Source organism: Carassius carassius, chromosome 4, assembly GCF_963082965.1.
Source record: "Carassius carassius chromosome 4, fCarCar2.1, whole genome shotgun sequence".
In the NCBI taxonomy this organism is placed as follows: domain Eukaryota; kingdom Metazoa; phylum Chordata; class Actinopteri; order Cypriniformes; family Cyprinidae; genus Carassius; species Carassius carassius.
In genome coordinates this window covers 2672198-2690263 of record NC_081758.1, presented here as the reverse complement: position 1 = coordinate 2690263, position 18066 = coordinate 2672198, and the positions used below count along the sequence as shown (strand labels likewise).

General features: G+C 42.0%; 1 protein-coding gene across 1 annotated transcript; it reads right to left on the bottom strand.

Moving 5' to 3' along the window:
• Positions 1-639: 639 nt before the first annotated feature.
• Positions 640-7428, bottom strand: LOC132132555 (vacuolar protein sorting-associated protein 33A-like). The gene is made up of 13 exons (XM_059544979.1): positions 7271-7428; positions 6986-7051; positions 6655-6782; positions 6309-6492; positions 5766-5882; positions 5484-5658; positions 5191-5384; positions 4835-4961; positions 3906-3973; positions 3106-3243; positions 2822-2959; positions 1863-2031; positions 640-1177 (listed from the first exon to the last, which is right to left on the bottom strand). Exons 1-13 carry the CDS (start codon positions 7370-7372, stop codon positions 984-986), a joined length of 1800 nt encoding a protein of 599 aa, XP_059400962.1. The 5' UTR covers positions 7373-7428; the 3' UTR covers positions 640-983.
• Positions 7429-18066: the final 10638 nt, after the last annotated feature.

The window sequence follows — 18066 nt, the reverse complement described above, 5'->3', positions numbered from 1 at the left end:
CGCCGACGTCACAAGCGTAAATTACGTAAAGGTGTATTGTACCGAAGTCATTTAATTCAATGCAGTTCTGTTTGTTTTCTGGCAATAAAATGAAAATAAATAAAAAAAGTTTCGTGCTTGTGACGATGACCTAAGTCTGCACATAATTATATGACATTATATATACATTATCTACGTGGCCATTTCTGAACTTGTCTCATTCACAAAACCACGTACCCAAAGAATGTTTAAAAACATTTAAAATAAAATAATTACTTAAAACTAAATACTTTCTGGTTCTGCATTGGACCAGCTGGAGTTTATCAAGAGCGCAGAGCAACCACTTGATATCATGAACGCATGAATGTGCATTTCTGCCACATAATTATAAACATGCCTCTTTTCTATTAGTAGTAGTATCTATTTTTTACTGATTCCCAAGCACTTTATAACAATAACTTTACTGTTAACGTTAGTTATTTTCCTTGGTATGAACAGGACTTTCTAGGTTAAAAAATGACATACTGTTCATTTTTGGGTGAACCATCCCTTTATTGTCCAGACCCCATTTAGTGACAGTTATGAACAGTTGTAAAGGAGTTACAGCCTTTATATCCATTTATTAATTTTGATAAATTATATGAACCCGTGTTAAAGACCTGGAATGCATTTTTGAAATAATACCCACTTGCTAAAATAATATATGGTGGCTTCTGGGAAAACATGCAATCTGACAAAGCAGGTTATATACAAACAACATCAGTACGTTTATATTCTGCATTAGCGGTAAACTCACAAACCTTGCTGCTTAGATCAGATGCAGGTGGCCGTTTTCACAAATGTCTTCTCATAAATAAATTAGTATCGTAACAGCGATTTCACCCCCTCGTAATCATTAAAAATGATCAGACAAAACAGCATTTGATCATTCATATTCTAAATGCAGACAAAACGTTTAGGTTCATGACGGGCAGATAACAGGATCTGTGAGGCTCTACAGACGTTTAGGCTAAGTTTTCCTCAGGACTGTCCATGAGAGACTTTATCCAGCTGGTGCCATTGATGAGTTTGCTGGTTGCAATAATGTACTCAGTCCCACTATCTTCCATATTAGACAAGAACCGCAGAGCAGCGATTTCAGCATACGTCACACCACCAAGAAAGAAGACAAGGGTGGTTCTGTTTTCTCCAGGCTGACCTGCAAATAAAAGAGACGGAGAATGGACTATCAATCACTTATCGACATACACAAAAAGGTTACAACCATGTGCACAAAGTGTTTTACTTAAACATGATTTATACAGCACTTCTAACACTACACATCGTTTCAAAGCAGCTTTCCATAATTAATGTCTAATAATGTCTTCATATCCTCAAACCTGATAATCACATTTAGCAGATTACAGCCAGATGATAATATAGTTTGCATTTTGCGATGATACAAGCAAACAGTTAAGATTTGTTGTGTAGTATATAATGTAGTTATATATAATATATATCTAACTTTATATTATCAACTATATTATCATTAGCTCTCTGTATACTTACAGTATAAAGTGTCCAAATAATATGGTTATAGTAATGTGTCTTACATATATATATACATGTATGAATAATATATCTAATGCATTTCAATATCAAATCTCAAAGCATTTTCAAGGCACACACAACTTTATAGGAAGTATGGAAAGAATTATAAAAAAAAAAAGTAAGAATAATTTATTTAGTGCATCACAAATTAAAGTGTCCTGTTCATGCACACCAAGTTGAAGCACTTTGAAGCTAACTTCACAAGCTAGCTCAAGTTTATTACTAAGATTAAGACGATGAAGGGTTAACTGATCTAGAATGATCAGATTTCTTCAAAGCAAATCTTCACTTACGCTTCTTGTGAAGGCCTGTGGGAACCTGCTGTCTCTCTTCAAAGTGTGGACCAGGCAGTATCTTCAGCACCTCCTCAATGCTCCTCCAGCCAGGACGAGCGAGCACTTGTGTCAGGCGAACACTCAGCGGCGCATAGCCACTGTACACATATGAGATGTCGTTGGGGTTCTGAAGGAAAGTTAACAAGCATCAGTCATTCCCAAAACCATGAATAACAAACACATAGTCCTATCTAGAGACATATACCTATACACTGGATTCAAATATACAGTATATATCTCCAAACAAATGATGCAAGACAACTGTTTTCAAAATCTGCAATTTTCTGAGACATTTTTACAAACACTTTTAACCAACTGATCCCAATATTATTTAATGAACATGTCATCAAATTCACACATGTGCCCTAGAAGAATAACTAAAACTGTAATTCCCTAAATTAGCTCCTCTAAGTTTCCCAAATGTTTTAGAACGGGAACATAGTTTCAAAACCTAACATACTTTTGTTTGAAATGTGTGCATGCACTAAATATATGTTGTTGCTTTTGATATGTTGTTGTCTAAAGTATTGAAATTAATACATTATACACACTAAATTAATGTCTTTCAAACACAGTGGCCAAGGACATCCTTCTCCATTCTGACCAACATAATCTATCTCTCAATATTTACTTCCTCTTTTGAAAGTCATAGAAACACTATTGTGGATTTTCTCTTCTGCCATTGGAGCAAACAGGAACATAAAAAAAAAATATATATATATTTTTTTTTTTCATTCATCACTATCATACAAGTTTACCCAACTATGACAACTTCTGCTTCCAGATCCCAGGACAGGTGTAGAGTGTCCATTATTTCAAAGCATTGGAGTGAGTTTGGGTGGGGACTATTTGAACGGTGGTCCCCATTTTCAGTTTTAAAACACAGATCCGTACTAAAGATGAATGCCAGGACAAACCTGTTCGTTGGCATCCTCCATCCACAGTTTGAGGGTTTTCCTGATCGTGGGGTAGTTGTTTCTCATGGTGCTTTGAGTTTTGAGTAACCCAACCTTTTCCAAGTTCTTGAGAGTTAGAATGTGCTTGTAACCATATGTCTAAACCAACAAAACACAAACAACTGTAAATGTTTAAGGCACTTTTAATTCACCTCTATGGTCTCCGCAAACAGTGACTGAGTGTTGCTCAAAAATACTGTGATTCAATTACACCATTATGCGTTCAAAGAGATTCCCTGTCCTACCTGAAGGATCTCTTTCTTATAGTAGTCCAGGACCTTCTGTTTGAGGCCATTGTTGCAGACAGACTGCATGCAGACCAGTCGCAGGATCTTTATCAGCGGGTCTTTTTGTGCTACACAGTCCTCTATATATGTGCTAACCTGAGAGTAAAGTCACAATAAAAACACATTGAACAAAGAGATTACTCAACCCTAAAATATAATCTATCTCCAGAGAATTTACCATGGTAAAAATGTGTTTCTTTTCTCATATTTCTAAAATACTTAGGGGGACTTGTGTAATAAATGTCATTCTTTTCAGTTTAAACAATAATCGCTGCAGAGAAGTCCATTGTATCTACACTTAGAATATATTGGATTCTTTCAGCATCACATCACTTCCTCCCCAATGGATCCTCTGCAGTGAATGGGTGCCGTCAGATAAATTTGTTTCTTACAAACACACAGCTTTTGGCTTCTCAAGACATTAACTGATGGACTGGAGTGCTGTGGATTATTATGTTTTTATCAACTGTTTGGACTCTCATTCTGACGGCACCCATTCACTGCAGAGCATCCATTGATGAGACACTGATCCAATGCTACCTTTCTCCAAATCTGATGAAGAAACAAACTCATCCTAATCTTGGATGGCCTGAGGGTGAGCACATTTTCATTTTAGGAGAATTATTTTTCACAAAAGAACAGGCTGTTTCTTTTAAGGTTATACAAATCATAAGAAAATGTCCATTACAAATGTAATTTCTTAAATTATTCTGCATTTATAATGAATGAATTATGAAATCATAAACAAAATAAGGCACCTTGTCAGTGTCTACTCCCGTCATAAACTCTTGCTCAATGGTCAGACTGTCAAAGAAGTCTTCTGAGGCTGAAACACAGGAAAGCAAGGCAGTTTGAGACAGAAAAATAAGGTAAGAAATAAAAAGCAAAATTAATGTGAACTCATGTCAGGTCTAATAATATTATCATCTAATTTACCACAGTTTGTTAAAATGACTAGAAAAGACATTTACAGCACAATGGAAGTCCTGTGAGCAAGCAGGCACCTTCATGAATATTCAAATGTGCATTCTCATCATGTTATATAATGTCAAATAGGACCACGAATCAAGCTCATAAATCACATTTAGCTGAATTCCAAAAAACAAAAGATCTAAATAAATGATCTATATATTTATGGTCAAGTGCAACTCATATTAGCATTTAATCACAGGATATGAATGCATAATTATTTTTTAGTAAATTATATCAGCAGAATGACTAATACTTGTGGCAGAAATTCTAAAAATAGTGTCCTTTGTAGAATTAGCAGTTGCACTTAACTAAATAACTTAATCCTAATTAAGTCTACAGTTGATGAAGTTCATTGCATGAGAGGAGAGTACGAAAAACAACAGGCCCCACAAAAGCATTTCTAACCAGGCCACATTTATAAATACCTGCAATTCTGTCTTCATTAGTTATAAAAGCTAATATTAATCAGTCACTCTACATAACATATATATACACATATGCTTTCATTTGTAAGAGGCTTTTTTTTGGAATCACCTCTGAGGAATTAATTACTAGATATCTGCTACTGCTTTGGTGAGCCAATCATCACAACAATCATCTTTTTTTTTTTTTTACTTTTCTAGTGAGAATGCAGTTCTATCCATTTGATAGAAAATTTGGTGTAAATACAGATATCAAAATATTTCTTTCATTTCAGAATGCACGAATGACTCACTTGTTATGTCCTTTATGAGTTCAGCGATGGAGGTGTGATTAGCCAGGGAGCTCCGGGCCGCCTGCATGTGAGGCAACTGTGAAACAAACTGCTTAATCTCTCCAACAGTTTTTGCATTGTGTCGCTCCTGGAACCGAGACAGGAAAACCAGCTCATTAATGGCAAACACTAGCAAATCAGCATATCTGAATGATTTCTGAAGATCATGTGTCACTGAGGACTGGAGTCATGATGCTGAAAATATGGCTGCACATCTCAGAAATAAATTGAATTTTATAATTTCTTTATTAGATTTCACAATGTTACCACTTTTACTGTATTCTTGCTGTAGCCAGACTCACGAAAGCAGCACGAACCTCAAACGCAGCTGATATAACTTTGGCTTTCTTGCTGAGAGCCGCTCCAACAGCATTGAAGTTCTTGTCCCGTATTTCAGCATAAAGCTCCTCAGCGGAGTTGAGCTGCAGTTTCTTCGGCTCAGTGGGGAGATCCTTCCCACCTTCTCCCTGTTTCTTCTGTGCAAACTTTTCGGGCGGGAGCTTCACGTAACCTGTCGAAGCAACCAATGCATGACGAGACAGACTACTGGGGAAAACGAGAGCTTGTTTCTGAAGTATTTCATGTGTGCATGAATTTGAAAGTCATGTACCATTGGTGATGCCAAAGATCTCATCGATAAGACCCTCATAGGTGAGTTGAGTGGCTAATGGCGTGAGCAAGTCCACATTGCGATCCAACAGGAGGAGGGTATCGAACACGGGCAGGATTTGAGTATGACTCGCCGCAAACTCTCTCTTCATCCGCAACATCATGTTGGCCACATGCTGAGAAAGACACAGCCCCATACCATCATGCACCCAAATTAAAAGAAAAAAATCAATGAGAGAAATAAAATGTAATGAAATGTTGACACAAACAGTTTTCTACTCACCCTTGCACACTCGCCTTTGCCAAAGATTTGCGGTATTGTTCCATAAAGTGCTTGCAAAGTCATGAGGCCCTTGGCAGCGTGATACAGGCTCGTCTGATCATTCTCTAAATAACATTCCTTCACCAAAGAAAACAAAGTTATGTGAACATCCCACAGCATCTGCTCATGCAGATGTCAGCTTTTTATTGCATAGAAAACAGGGTCATAAGCAGTCGTTTCTAATGATCAATCAAAAGGTGCTTTACCAGAGCCAAAAACACTACATAGTTTTACAAATGTCTGATGTTAGGAAATCACTACAGACTCTTTGAAAGAGACACTTTTGTCTGAATCGGAGCAGAAATCCTTCAGAAAATAAACGGAAATCTGTAATATTCTTGCTATTTGAACATTCAATCCAATCCAATCCACTTTATTTCTATAGCACATTTTACAAACACAAGTGCTGCACAAAAGATTCAGATCATACAAAACAATTAAAAATATATAAAATACAAAAGATAAAAAAATATTTAAATACCACAAACATGATCGTGATCTTACTCTGAAGGAACTCTCCGACTCCATGGAAAGAAGATCTCCATCATAAGGGATAAGGTCCAGAATGTATTCATCGATGTTTGTGAACGAGTTGAGAACCCCTCTCTCTTTCAGCCGCTGTTCACACAGGAGACTCCGGCGGGGCACAAACAGGATGTGGAAATCTCGTGGATGTAACTTATCCTCACTGCAACACAAATATTAGAGTGTAATATCATCAGCAGTTCATAATGATGGGACCCTATTAAGTTTTGTTTATGATGTTTGTTCAGATTCAGACTCATCCTGGGACATTTGTTTGTCTGTGTCGGTCTTTAGTGCTGTACAGTCCTTTTTTTGTTTAACTTACCTTGCAACATTTTCTGCAATGATGTCCATCAATTCCAACCTCGGTCGCACAAAAAAGACAATATTCTTGACGGCAGCGGATGGTATTCGACCCCCTTTAAGGGTGAACATTTTCTCGACTTCATGTTCCTTTTAAAAACAAAATTGCAGTTAGCTTTGTTTTTTTTGTAAAGGGATAAAATATTAATTAGTCATGCGTATTTTTGAAATAGGAAAATATATTTTCTTGTTTTCCCTTCGCAATCACTCCAGTAAGTTACAGGTGTTTGTTTGTTTGTTTTTGTTGTTGGTGGTTTTTTTTTTTTAATTTAAGGGTATAATTTGTCACTCACCTTCAAAAGGGAATACTGAGCAATTAACCCGAAAGGTCCAGTAAGATACTCGTCCCAAACAATGGCCTTAAATAAAACATAAATAGTGAAAACCCATGAATTTAGAGGATGATAAAGCTATTAACGTGACACGTCGACTGACAGCATCACTGAACAATACTTGCAGTAATAATAAATCGCATAAAATGCAGCTGACACTCGGATCAGATCCGGAGTATGTGAGAGCTGTGACAGCAGAAGGACAGACTGAATTAAATTAATATTAAATCAAAGAGCTTTACGTACTTTGCTTCCCGAACATTTATCTAAAAATTCGCGCAGGTCTTTTCGTGCAGCCTCTCTCAAAATATTTAGGTTTACTTTGCCGCAAAACAAATGTGACGCCATATTTCTGTTGAACCACAATCATATGATTTTTTGGAGACGTCACGTGATTCGTCTTTCAAAATAAAAACCAGCAGAAATCAATTTTACCACTGTGTTTATATTTTTATAAATTTTAATTTAATACAATGTCAGTATATGTGAAATACTTATATGCTATTAGCTTTGATTCGCGAAACTTTTACATTAGTGTTATCAGTGTTTGTTGCCAAGTCCATATATTTTCGTTGTTTGACATTCTGAGTGATTTATTAAACGCATACAATTATAGTAAAATGTATAAATCTGATATAAATCGGATGAAGGGGAATACACAGCAATTGTTAATAATTGTAGTGTGTAACATAAACATAAAAACTTTATTATTATTATTATTATTATTATATTATTATTTAAATGCAGTCATACTACAACCAATGAACATACAATGAACATGTAATGGCATAAGATAATATTAGAAGAATATTGAATATAAACTACAATATGTAGAATGCGTAATTAGCTGGTTTTATGACTCAGGTTTCCTCTCAAATATCTGGCAATATCTGTGCTGAAGTCCGAGCTCATTGACACAGTCCCAGAGCTAGGTGAGATCACGTAATGCATTACCCCAAACACTGTGTGTGTGTGTGTATATATATATATATATATATATATATATATATATACACTCACCTTTAATTTAAACAATTTTGAGCGTTGCATGGTTGTTGGTGCCAGACGGGCCGGTCTGAGTATTTCACAGTCTGCTCAGTTACTGGGATTTTCACACACAACCATTCCTAGGGTTTACAAAGAATGGTGTGAAAAGGGAAAAACATCCAGTATGTGGCAGTCCTGTGGGCGAAAATGCCTTGTTGATGCTAGAGGTCAGAGGAGAATGGGATGATTGATTCAAGCTGATAGAAGAGCAACTTTGACTGAAACAACCACTCGTTACAACCGGGGTATGCAGCAAAGCATTTGTGAAGCCACAACACGCACAACCTTGAGGCGGATGGGCTACAACGGCAGAAGACCCCACCGGGTACCACTCATCTCCACTACAAATAGGAAAAAGAGGATACAATTTGCACGAGCTCACCAAAATTGGACAATTGAAGACTGGAAAAATGTTGCCTGGTCTGATGAGTCTCTATTTCTGTTGAGACATTCAGATGGTAGAGTTAGAATTTGGCGTAAACAGAATGAGAGCATGGATCCATCATGCCTTGTTACCACTGTGCAGGCTGGTGGTGTTGGTGTAATGGTGTGGGGTATGTTTTCTTGGGACACTTTAGGCCCCTTAGTGCCAATTGGGCATCGTTTAAATGCCACGGCCTACCTGAGCATTGTTTCTGACCATGTCCATCCTTTTATGACCACCATGTACCCATCCTCTGCTGGTTACTTCCAGCAGGATAATGCACAATGTCACAAAGCTCAAATCATTTCAAATTGGTTTCTTGAACATGACAATGAGTTCACTGTACTAAAATGGCCCCCACAGTCACCAGATCTCAACCCAATAGAGCATCTTTGGGATGTGGTGGAACGGGAGCTTTGTGCCCTGGATGTGCATCCCACAAATCTCCATCAACTGCAAGATGATCAATATGGGCCAACATTTCTAAAGAATGCTTTCAGCACCTTGTTGAATCAATGCCACATAGAATTAATGCAGTTCTGAAGGCAAAAGGGGTCAAACACAGTATTAGTATGGTGTTCCTAATAATCCTTTAGGTGAGTATATATATATATATATATATATATATATATATATATATATATATATATATATATATATATATATATATATATATATATTTATATTACAAAATAAGCATGTCAGGGGTACAGTACAGTATATGAAAAATTACATAGAAAGAAGTTCACAATTTTGCTTTATCTGATTTCTATTACATTTAGATATCATTTTGAACTGTTCAAATAAATTTTTTTTTTTTTTGGTCTATTTAACAGTATGTGTATAAGACAACTTTACATTTTATAAATATTACGTCATTTTACAAATTTTAAAACGCAGTACTACAAGTGCCATAACTGAAAATACTAGTTTAAAATCTTTTTTTATGAAACTTGTGAGGTGTCATCCAGCATATTTTGCTCATAATATATCAAAATATATTATAAAGAGAGAGAGAGAGAGAGAGTTCCACTTATCTGTAACAGCCAGGATATAATTTGTTTGCAAAAGGGACCATAAAATATTAATATTAATTATTGCCAAAAATATATACATTTACATTTAATCATTGAATCATTTAGCAGACACTTTTATCCAAAGCGACTTACAAATGACAACAATAGAAGCAGTCAGATCAAAAAGAGAACAACGACAGTGTACAAGTGCCATGTCTCAGTTAGTCTAGCACAGAACGCATAGCCAGGTTTTTTTTTTTTTTTTTTCTTCCAAGGATAGACAAGAAAAGGTAAGTGCTAGTATTAGTTGGTCAAGTGCTGGCAAAAAAGTTGAGTCTTTAGATGTTTTTCTGAAAATGAGTAAAGACTCAGCTGTACGAATTGAGATTGGGAGGTCATTCCACAGGAAAAGGTCAGTGAGAGTGATTTTGAACCTCTTTGGGATGGCACCACAAGGCGTTGTTCACTTGCAGAATGCAAGCTTTGCAGAGGGCGCATAAGATTGAACTAGTGAGTTTAGTTATGTTGGTGCCGTGCCAGTGGTCATCTTGTAGGCAAGCATCAGCACCTTGAATTTGATGTGAGCGGCTACTGGTAGCCAGTGTAGCCTGATGAGGAGAGAAGTACCTTATTTTTCGGACTTTATGTCCCACCTGAGTATAAGTTGCATCAGTCCAAAAATATGTCATGACGAGGAAAAAAAACATATATAAGTCGCACTGGACTATAAGTCGCATTTATTTAGAACCAAGAACCAAGATAAAACATTACCGTCTACAGCCGCGAAAGGGCGCTCTATGTCTTCAGTGTAGACTATAGGAGCACTGAGCAGCATAGAGCGCTCTCTCGCATCTGTAAACGGAATTTTTTTCTCTTGGTTCATTTCTCTTGGTTCATGTAAAAATAATTTTGATAAATCAGTCGCATCTGACTATAAGTCGCAGGACCAGCCAAACTATGAAAAAAAGTATGACTCATAGTCCGGAAAATACGGGTAACATGAGCTTTTTTTGGCTCATTGAAGACAACCCTCGCTGCTGCATTCTGGATCAGTTGCAGAGGCTTGACAGTACATGCAGGAAGGCCCGCCAGGAGAGCATTACAATAGTCCGGTCTGTAGTTTTCTAGAAGCGCTGGATTTAGAGATGGTTTCTTCAGCAGTGGGCTTACCCGAGCCTGCTTAAATGCTGAGAGAAATGTTCCAGAGTGAAGAGAGGTGTTGATAATGTGAGCTGGGCCGTCGGACTGGAGGTAAAACCAGTACTGTTTACCAGGGCCCCAAAGGAAAAGAGGGCCCTTGAAAAGTCTGGAATACTGTATATATTTTCAAAGGGGGAGGTGGGGGGAGGGAGCATTAGGACTGCCTATGCACAGGGCCCGGGATCTTGTGCAGCACCCCTGAATGTGAGTAAGTGAATGTATGACTGAAGAAGAGATCGCTTGAAGGAGGTGAGTGGGGATTGGATCAAGTGGATAAGTAGTAGGATGATTGGACAGGAGAAGTTTGGAAACATCCATCTCTGCGAGTGGAGAGAAGGAGGAGAGAGAGTGTGCATTAGTCATTATGAAGTTATTCTCAGTTTGCGGTGTGGAGAATTGGTCACTGATGGTTCTTGTCTTATTTGTGAAGAAAACTGCAAAATCATCCGCTGTAAGAGTTGATGAAAGAGGAGGTAGAGGTGGATTAAGAAAAGAAGAGAAGAATATCACAATACATTTTTTCATATCAGTCTATATTGATAATTATCACAAGAAATGACAAATCTTTATTTCTTTCAAGTTTAAAAGCAGATTTTTGCTCCTAAGTGAAAACTAGAAACCAGACTGTTAATCATGTTTTTAAACTATTCTTTATGGTCAGAACATGACAAACACTTCACGTTTTTGAATTCTTTACCTTCTCCAGTAATATTTGCTAAACCAAATAAATATCTTAATATAGAAAGAAATGAATTTCCTAGTTTCTGCATGTTCTAATGAGTGACATTGTTTCTGATCATGAAACAGGTTTGTGTTCCCATCTTGCCGTGCAGATCTCAGAGGGCAAGAAAAAAATTAAATTTTTAGAAAATTATGTGCCGAATAAAATGTCCTAAATCAGCTGGTTGTAGTTAGTAAACTCTTGGGGTTTTGGGCACTTTTATTCTGGTTAGGTTAAACCACTCGAGCTTAAAGATTTTTTTTCTCTCTATACAGCAAATTGAAAAGGGCAAAGTCTTTTGAAGTAACATGAAAGCTTTGTATGAAGTACTGATTGACCTGAATTTAAGTTTCACTCCAGTGACAAATCAAATATCACTTATTTTTTATTACATAAAATCATAGGCTGGCAAATCGTGAAATAATCATGACTATTTTTAGTTTTACCTTAGTTAATGTGTTAACGCATGAAAGATGTATAGAGTTTAACGATTGCAGCGGATGCAAATGAATGTTTAAACAGAAGAAACATTTATGATTATTATCAGCATTAAAACGTCCAGTCCAGCAGCTGAAAACTGCTTTTATATTTTTTTCTGGGTTCTTTGATGAATAGAGAGTTCAAAAAAGCAGCATTTATTTGAAATAAATAAAAAAAACAAATGTAAATCAGCGAATCTAAATTATTTCTGAAGATCATGTGACACTGAAGACTGGAGTAATGATGCTGAAAATTGAATCACAGAAATAAATTATACATTTTACAATAAACACATAAAAAAAGCTATTTTAAATTAACTATATATATATATATATATATATATATATATATATATATTGTGAGCCGTGTCCCGGGCACCTATCAGCATCACCCTGGCAACGAGGGAGATTCACCTGCACGCAATCACAGCGGCTTGATCGGTCCCAGCTGAAGCCGATGAGAGGAGGACCATAAAGGCTGCGCCTGAGGGTGACACAGGGAGAGAGGATCTCCATGTGACAGAAACTAATGTTGTGTCTCTTGTCCCTCCAGAAAGCTGCGGATCGACCAGCCCGCCACCTGAGCACCGGACACCAAGTTCCCTTGCACACAGCCGGCCGGCAAACAGGATCACGTGGCACCGGACACCACTGCCACCTTCACGGTTCAAAGCACCTGTCAATAAATACAACCTCCGGGGCTTCACTTTTGCACTAAACCCTGTCGTGTGATTCTTCAGCCTGTGACACTGGTGGAGAATGCGGGCAGATTGCTGAAGGATCACCGACCCACACGATTATACTGGTTCACAAAATTGTTTTTTTTTTCCCTCTGATTTTTCGTCAGGCGGTGACTCCCTCCCCAGCTATGGAAGAGCTTCTCAAACACCTGACGGAAATAAGCATTCGACAGCAGCAGATTGTCGAGCACATGGCCGCTCGGCAGGGAGAAACGGAGCGCAAAGTCGCCGCTCTCCGCTTCACGCCCGCTCAGCGGGCCCCGCTGCCGGACCCCCGCACTCAAGCCACCCAGCTCCTGCCGAAGATGACCGTCCACAACGATGTGGAACATTATCTGGGCATGTTCGAGTCCATCGCCGCTCGAGAGGACTGGCCCCGCGAAGAGAGGTTTTCATTAATGGCCATCCATATACAGCCCTACTGGACTCTGGAAGTACGGTAAGCCTGGTCCAGTCCTCCCCGTTTCCCTCACGGATGGGAACCAAAGCCCGCCTCTCCATCACCTGCGTCCACCCAGAACGTACCCACCCGGCGGGTGACTCTCTCTACGAGGACCGGCACCTGGCCACTGGAAGTGGGCGTAGTCAGGGACCTGCCCGTGCCTGTCCTGCTGGGTAGAGACTGGCCAGGCTTCGACCAACTGCTCACCCAAGTCGCCCAGCCTGCCAGCCCTGCTGGGAACCGCCAGAAGAGGAAGAACTTCAGCCGAGGTCCCCGACGGCGCCCTGTCCTCCTGGCTTCGGACAGCGCCCGAGATGGTGAGTCCCCCCCCCAAAGTTCTAACCTTTTCTATGATGTGTTCCAGCAGGTTCGGGGTGGGGGAAATTTTGTGAAGGAGCAGCTTGGGGACAATCGGCTGAAGCACTGCTGGAAGCAGGTGAGAGTGGTTGAGGGGAAAGAGGTCCAACCACCACCACACCCAACCCCACACTTCGTGGTCCAGAATGGCCTGCTCTACTGTGTCGCGCAGCGAAGAGGGGAGGAGGTAAAGCTGTTGGTAGTCCCACGCACAAAGACCCAAACAATTGTCGAGCTCGCCCATTCCCATCCTATGGCGGGCCACCTAGGGCCACAGAACACCACTCAATGAATCCGAGACAGGTTCCATTGGCCCGGCATGGAGGCGGAGATCAAGCGGTTTTGTCAGGCTTGTCCGGACTGCCAACGGACGTCACCACAAACTCCTCCCCCAGCTCCGCTAATCCCGCTGCCCATCATCGAGGTGCCCTTTGAGCGGATAGGAATGGACCTCGTAGGGCCGCTGCCAAAGTCCGCCCGGGGACACAAACATATATTAGTCATCGTGGACTATGTGACCCGGTACCCCGAAGCCATTCCACTGCGCAAAGCGACATCCAAGGCCATCGCCCAGGAGCTCTTCCTGCTGTGCAGCCGGGTCGGCATACCCCGGGAGATACTGACCGACCAGGGCACCCCCTTCATGTCCCGGACGATGGCTGACCTCTGCCACCTCCTGAAGATAAAGTAGCTACGGACCACCGTTTACCACCCTCAGACCGATGGGCTGGTCGAAAGATTTAACCAAACATTAAAGCAGATGCTCCGCCGCGTGCCTGCGGACGACCGACGGGTTTGGGATCAAATGCTGCCGTACGTCCTCTTCGGCATCCGAGAAGTCCCCCAGGCCTCCACAGGATTCACACCATTCGAGCATCTGTTTGGGCGGCAGCCCTGTGGCCTGCTCGATGTCGCCAAAGAGGCCTGGGAGCAGCAGCCGACAGCCCATCGGACCACGATCGAGCACGTGAGGGAGATGAGGGAAAGGATCGACCGCGTCATGCCCCGCGTCCGGGAACACCTGGCGGCTGCCCAAGAGGCTCAACGTCGACGATACGACCGGGTGGCCCAACCACGGGAATTCCAGCCAGGTGATTACGTCCTAGTCCTCGTCCCAACAGCGGCGTAAATTCCTCGCCAAATGGCAAGGCCCGTACATCATCGCGGAGAAAGTGGGGCCCGTGACTTAGAGAGTACGCCAGCCGGGGCGCCGGAAGGAAAGCCGACTGTACCACATCAATCTCCTGAAACGCTGGGAGGGGACGAGGACTCAGGTTGCGGCCCTAGCCGCCTCCTCACCCGTGGTTGTTGGAGTCAGCCCCCACCTGTCGGCTGCCCAGAAGACGGAGCTCCAACATCTGGTCGGTCAGTTCTCTGATGTGTTCTCCCCACATCCCGGGCGGACCCGCCTACTGCAACATGACGTGCGCACACTGCCAGGGACCATTGTACGTCAGCGGCCCTACCGAATCCCGGAGGCCCAGCGACACGCAGTCGAAGGGGAGGTACGAGAGATGCTGAAGCTAGGGATCATTGAGCCCTCCCGCAGTCCCTGGTCCAGTCCCATAGTCATGGTCCCAAAACCGGACGGCACCCTCAGGTTCTGTAACGACTTCCGCTGCCTAAACGAGGTCTCCGAGTTCGATGGATACCCGATGCCCCGTGTCGATGAGCTGCTGGAGCGGCTGGGGAGAGCCCGGTTCATATCCACGCTCGATCTCACCAAGGGCTATTGGCAGGTACCATTAATGGAGACCGCCAAACCGAAGACCGCCTTCTCCACCCCCAGTGGCCACTGGCAGTACCGGATTCTCCCCTTCGGGCTGCACGGGGCTCCAGCTACCTTCCAGCGGATGATGGACATCGTGCTGAGACCCCATCAAGCTTACGCCACAGCCTACATCGATGATGTCATCATCCACTCTGAGACCTGGGAGGACCATCTGGAGCAGCTCCGGAGGGTGCTTCTCGAGCTGCGGCGGGCAGGGCTCACCGCCAACCCCAAGAAATGCCACCTCGCCCTACCTGAAGCAAAATACCTCGGTTTCCAGGTGGGCCGGGGCCTGATCCGTCCGCAAGAGGGAAAAGTGGCAGCCATTCTCTCGGCCCAGAGGCCCTCCTTTAAGAAACAGGTTCGGGCCTTTTTGGGGTTGGCTGGGTACTACAGGTGTTTTATACCTAACTTCTCCTCCCTAGCGACAGCCCTGATAGACCTCACTAAGAAGGGACAGCCGGAGAAGGTGAAGTGGGGAACCCAGGAAGAAGAAGCATTCAGGAGGATAAAGGCGGCACTCACGTCTGAGCCGGTCCTGCGCGCTCCCAACTTTAGCTGTCCCTTCTTATTGCAGACGGACACATCCGACACCGGGTTGGGAGCCGTACTATCCCAAGTACAAGACAGTGAGGAGCATCCGGTGGTCTACATCAGCCGAAAGCTGTCCACAACAGAACAACGGTATGCGGCAGTGGAGAAGGAGGTGCTGGCCGTCAAGTGGGTAGACCTGGAGCTGAAATACTACCTACTGGGACGGAAATTCACCCTCGTCACCGTTCACGCCCCGTTACAGTGGATGGCCCGGGCTAAGGACACCAATGCCCGGGTAACACGGTGGTTCCTGGCGCTCCAGGACTTCCACTTTGATGTGAGACATCGAGCTGGAACCGCCAACGCCAATGCGGATGGACTCTCCCGCCTGTGGACAGCTTTCGCAGGTCTGTCAGGTACTCTTCCTCCCCCAGCCCCCACCTCCCCCTATCAGCGTCGCCCTGGCAACGAGGGAGATTCACCTGCACGCAATCACAGCGGGCTGATCGGTCCCAGCTGAAGCGGATGAGAGGAGGACCATAAAGGCTGCGCCTGAGGGTGACACAGGGAGAGAGGATCTCCATGCGACAGAAACTAATGTTGTGTCTCTTGTCCCTCCAGAAAGCTGCGGATCAACCAGCCTGCCACCCGAGCACCGGACACCAAGTTCCCTCCCTTATGAAAATTAACCATGGTTTTACTACAAATAAAACCAAAAAACCATGGTTACTATAGTTAAACCATGGTAACCACAAATTAACCATGGTTTTGCTATATTAACCGGGCGAGCACCGGACACCACTGCCACCTTCACGGTTCAAAGCACCTGTCAATAAATACACCCTCCGGGGCTTCACTTTTGCACTAAACCCTGTCGTGTGATTCTTCAGCCCGTGACAATATATATATATCTATATACTATATATATATATATATATAGTATTTCCGATACTGAGCTCCTGTACTCGTACTTGTACTCGTTAAAATGCCCCGATACCAAAAGTTTCAGTGCTTCAAGTTGGAGACCGTTTCTTCTCAGCAACCACCTGCGTCCAATCCACCAGCCGCCGTGGATCAAAGCACCTGTTCTCCTGAGCCTCGTCTACCACCACCAGCCTTTTATTCCGGGGAGCCCCAGTTGTGTCGCTCGTTTTTGGCTAAATGCTAAATAGCAAAATCTACGACTTTATTCAGCATTGTCTTCTCTTCTGTTTCTGTTGTGAGAGAGTTCAAAACAAGCAGTTTGTGATATCGGGTTCGGGAATGAATCATTCGATGTAGCCGGATCTTTTTGAACCAGTTCACCAAATCGAACTGAATCGTTTTAAATGGTTCACGTCTCCAATATGCATTAATCCACAATTGACTTAAGCTGTTAACTTTTTTAATGTGGCTGACACTCCCTCTGAGTTCAAACAAACCAATATACCGGAGTAATTCATTTACTCAAACAGTACACTAACTGAACTGCTGTGAAGAGACACCAAGCTGAACCAGATAACGAACAAAAGACTGACTCGTTCTTGAGTCAAGAACTGTTTCTGTCAGACGTGTCCGATTCGAAAACCAAGGAGCTGATGATACTGCGCATGTGTGATTCAGTGTGAAGCAGACTGACACACAGAGCGTCTGGACCAAACTGATTCTTTTGGTGATTGATTCTGAACTGAAACTTCTGTGTTAATGTTATGAGCCCAGGTAAACCAAAGGCTTGAATCAAGGGCAATCATTGCCAATGACGCCATTACGTCGAGGGCAAAAGAACCGGTGAACCGTTTTCTGCAACCCTTTCTTGACTCGTGAACGAGTCAATGTTTTGTTCATTATCTGGCTTGGCTCGGTGTTCATCTTCAGTTCTCTCTTCACAGCAGTTCAGTCAGTGTACTGTTTGAGTACATGAATTACTCCAGGATATTGGTTTGTTTGAACTCAGAGGGAGTGTCAGCCACATTAAAAAAGTTAACAGCTTAAGTCATTTGTGGATTAATGCATATTTGAGATGCGAACCGTTTAAGGCGATTCAGTTCGATTTGGTGAACTGGTTCAAAAAGATCTGGTTACATGGAATGATTAGTTAATATATAATAATTAATAGATTAATAGATAGCGAACCGGATATCACAAACTGCTTTGTTTTGAACTCTCTCACAACAGACACGGAAGAGAAGACAATGCTGAATAAAGTCTTAGTTTTTGCTATTCTTGGACCAAAATGTATTTTCGATGCTTCAAAATATTCTAACTGACCCTCTGATGTTACATGAACTACTTTGATGATGTTTTTCTTACCTTTCTGGACATGGACAGTAGA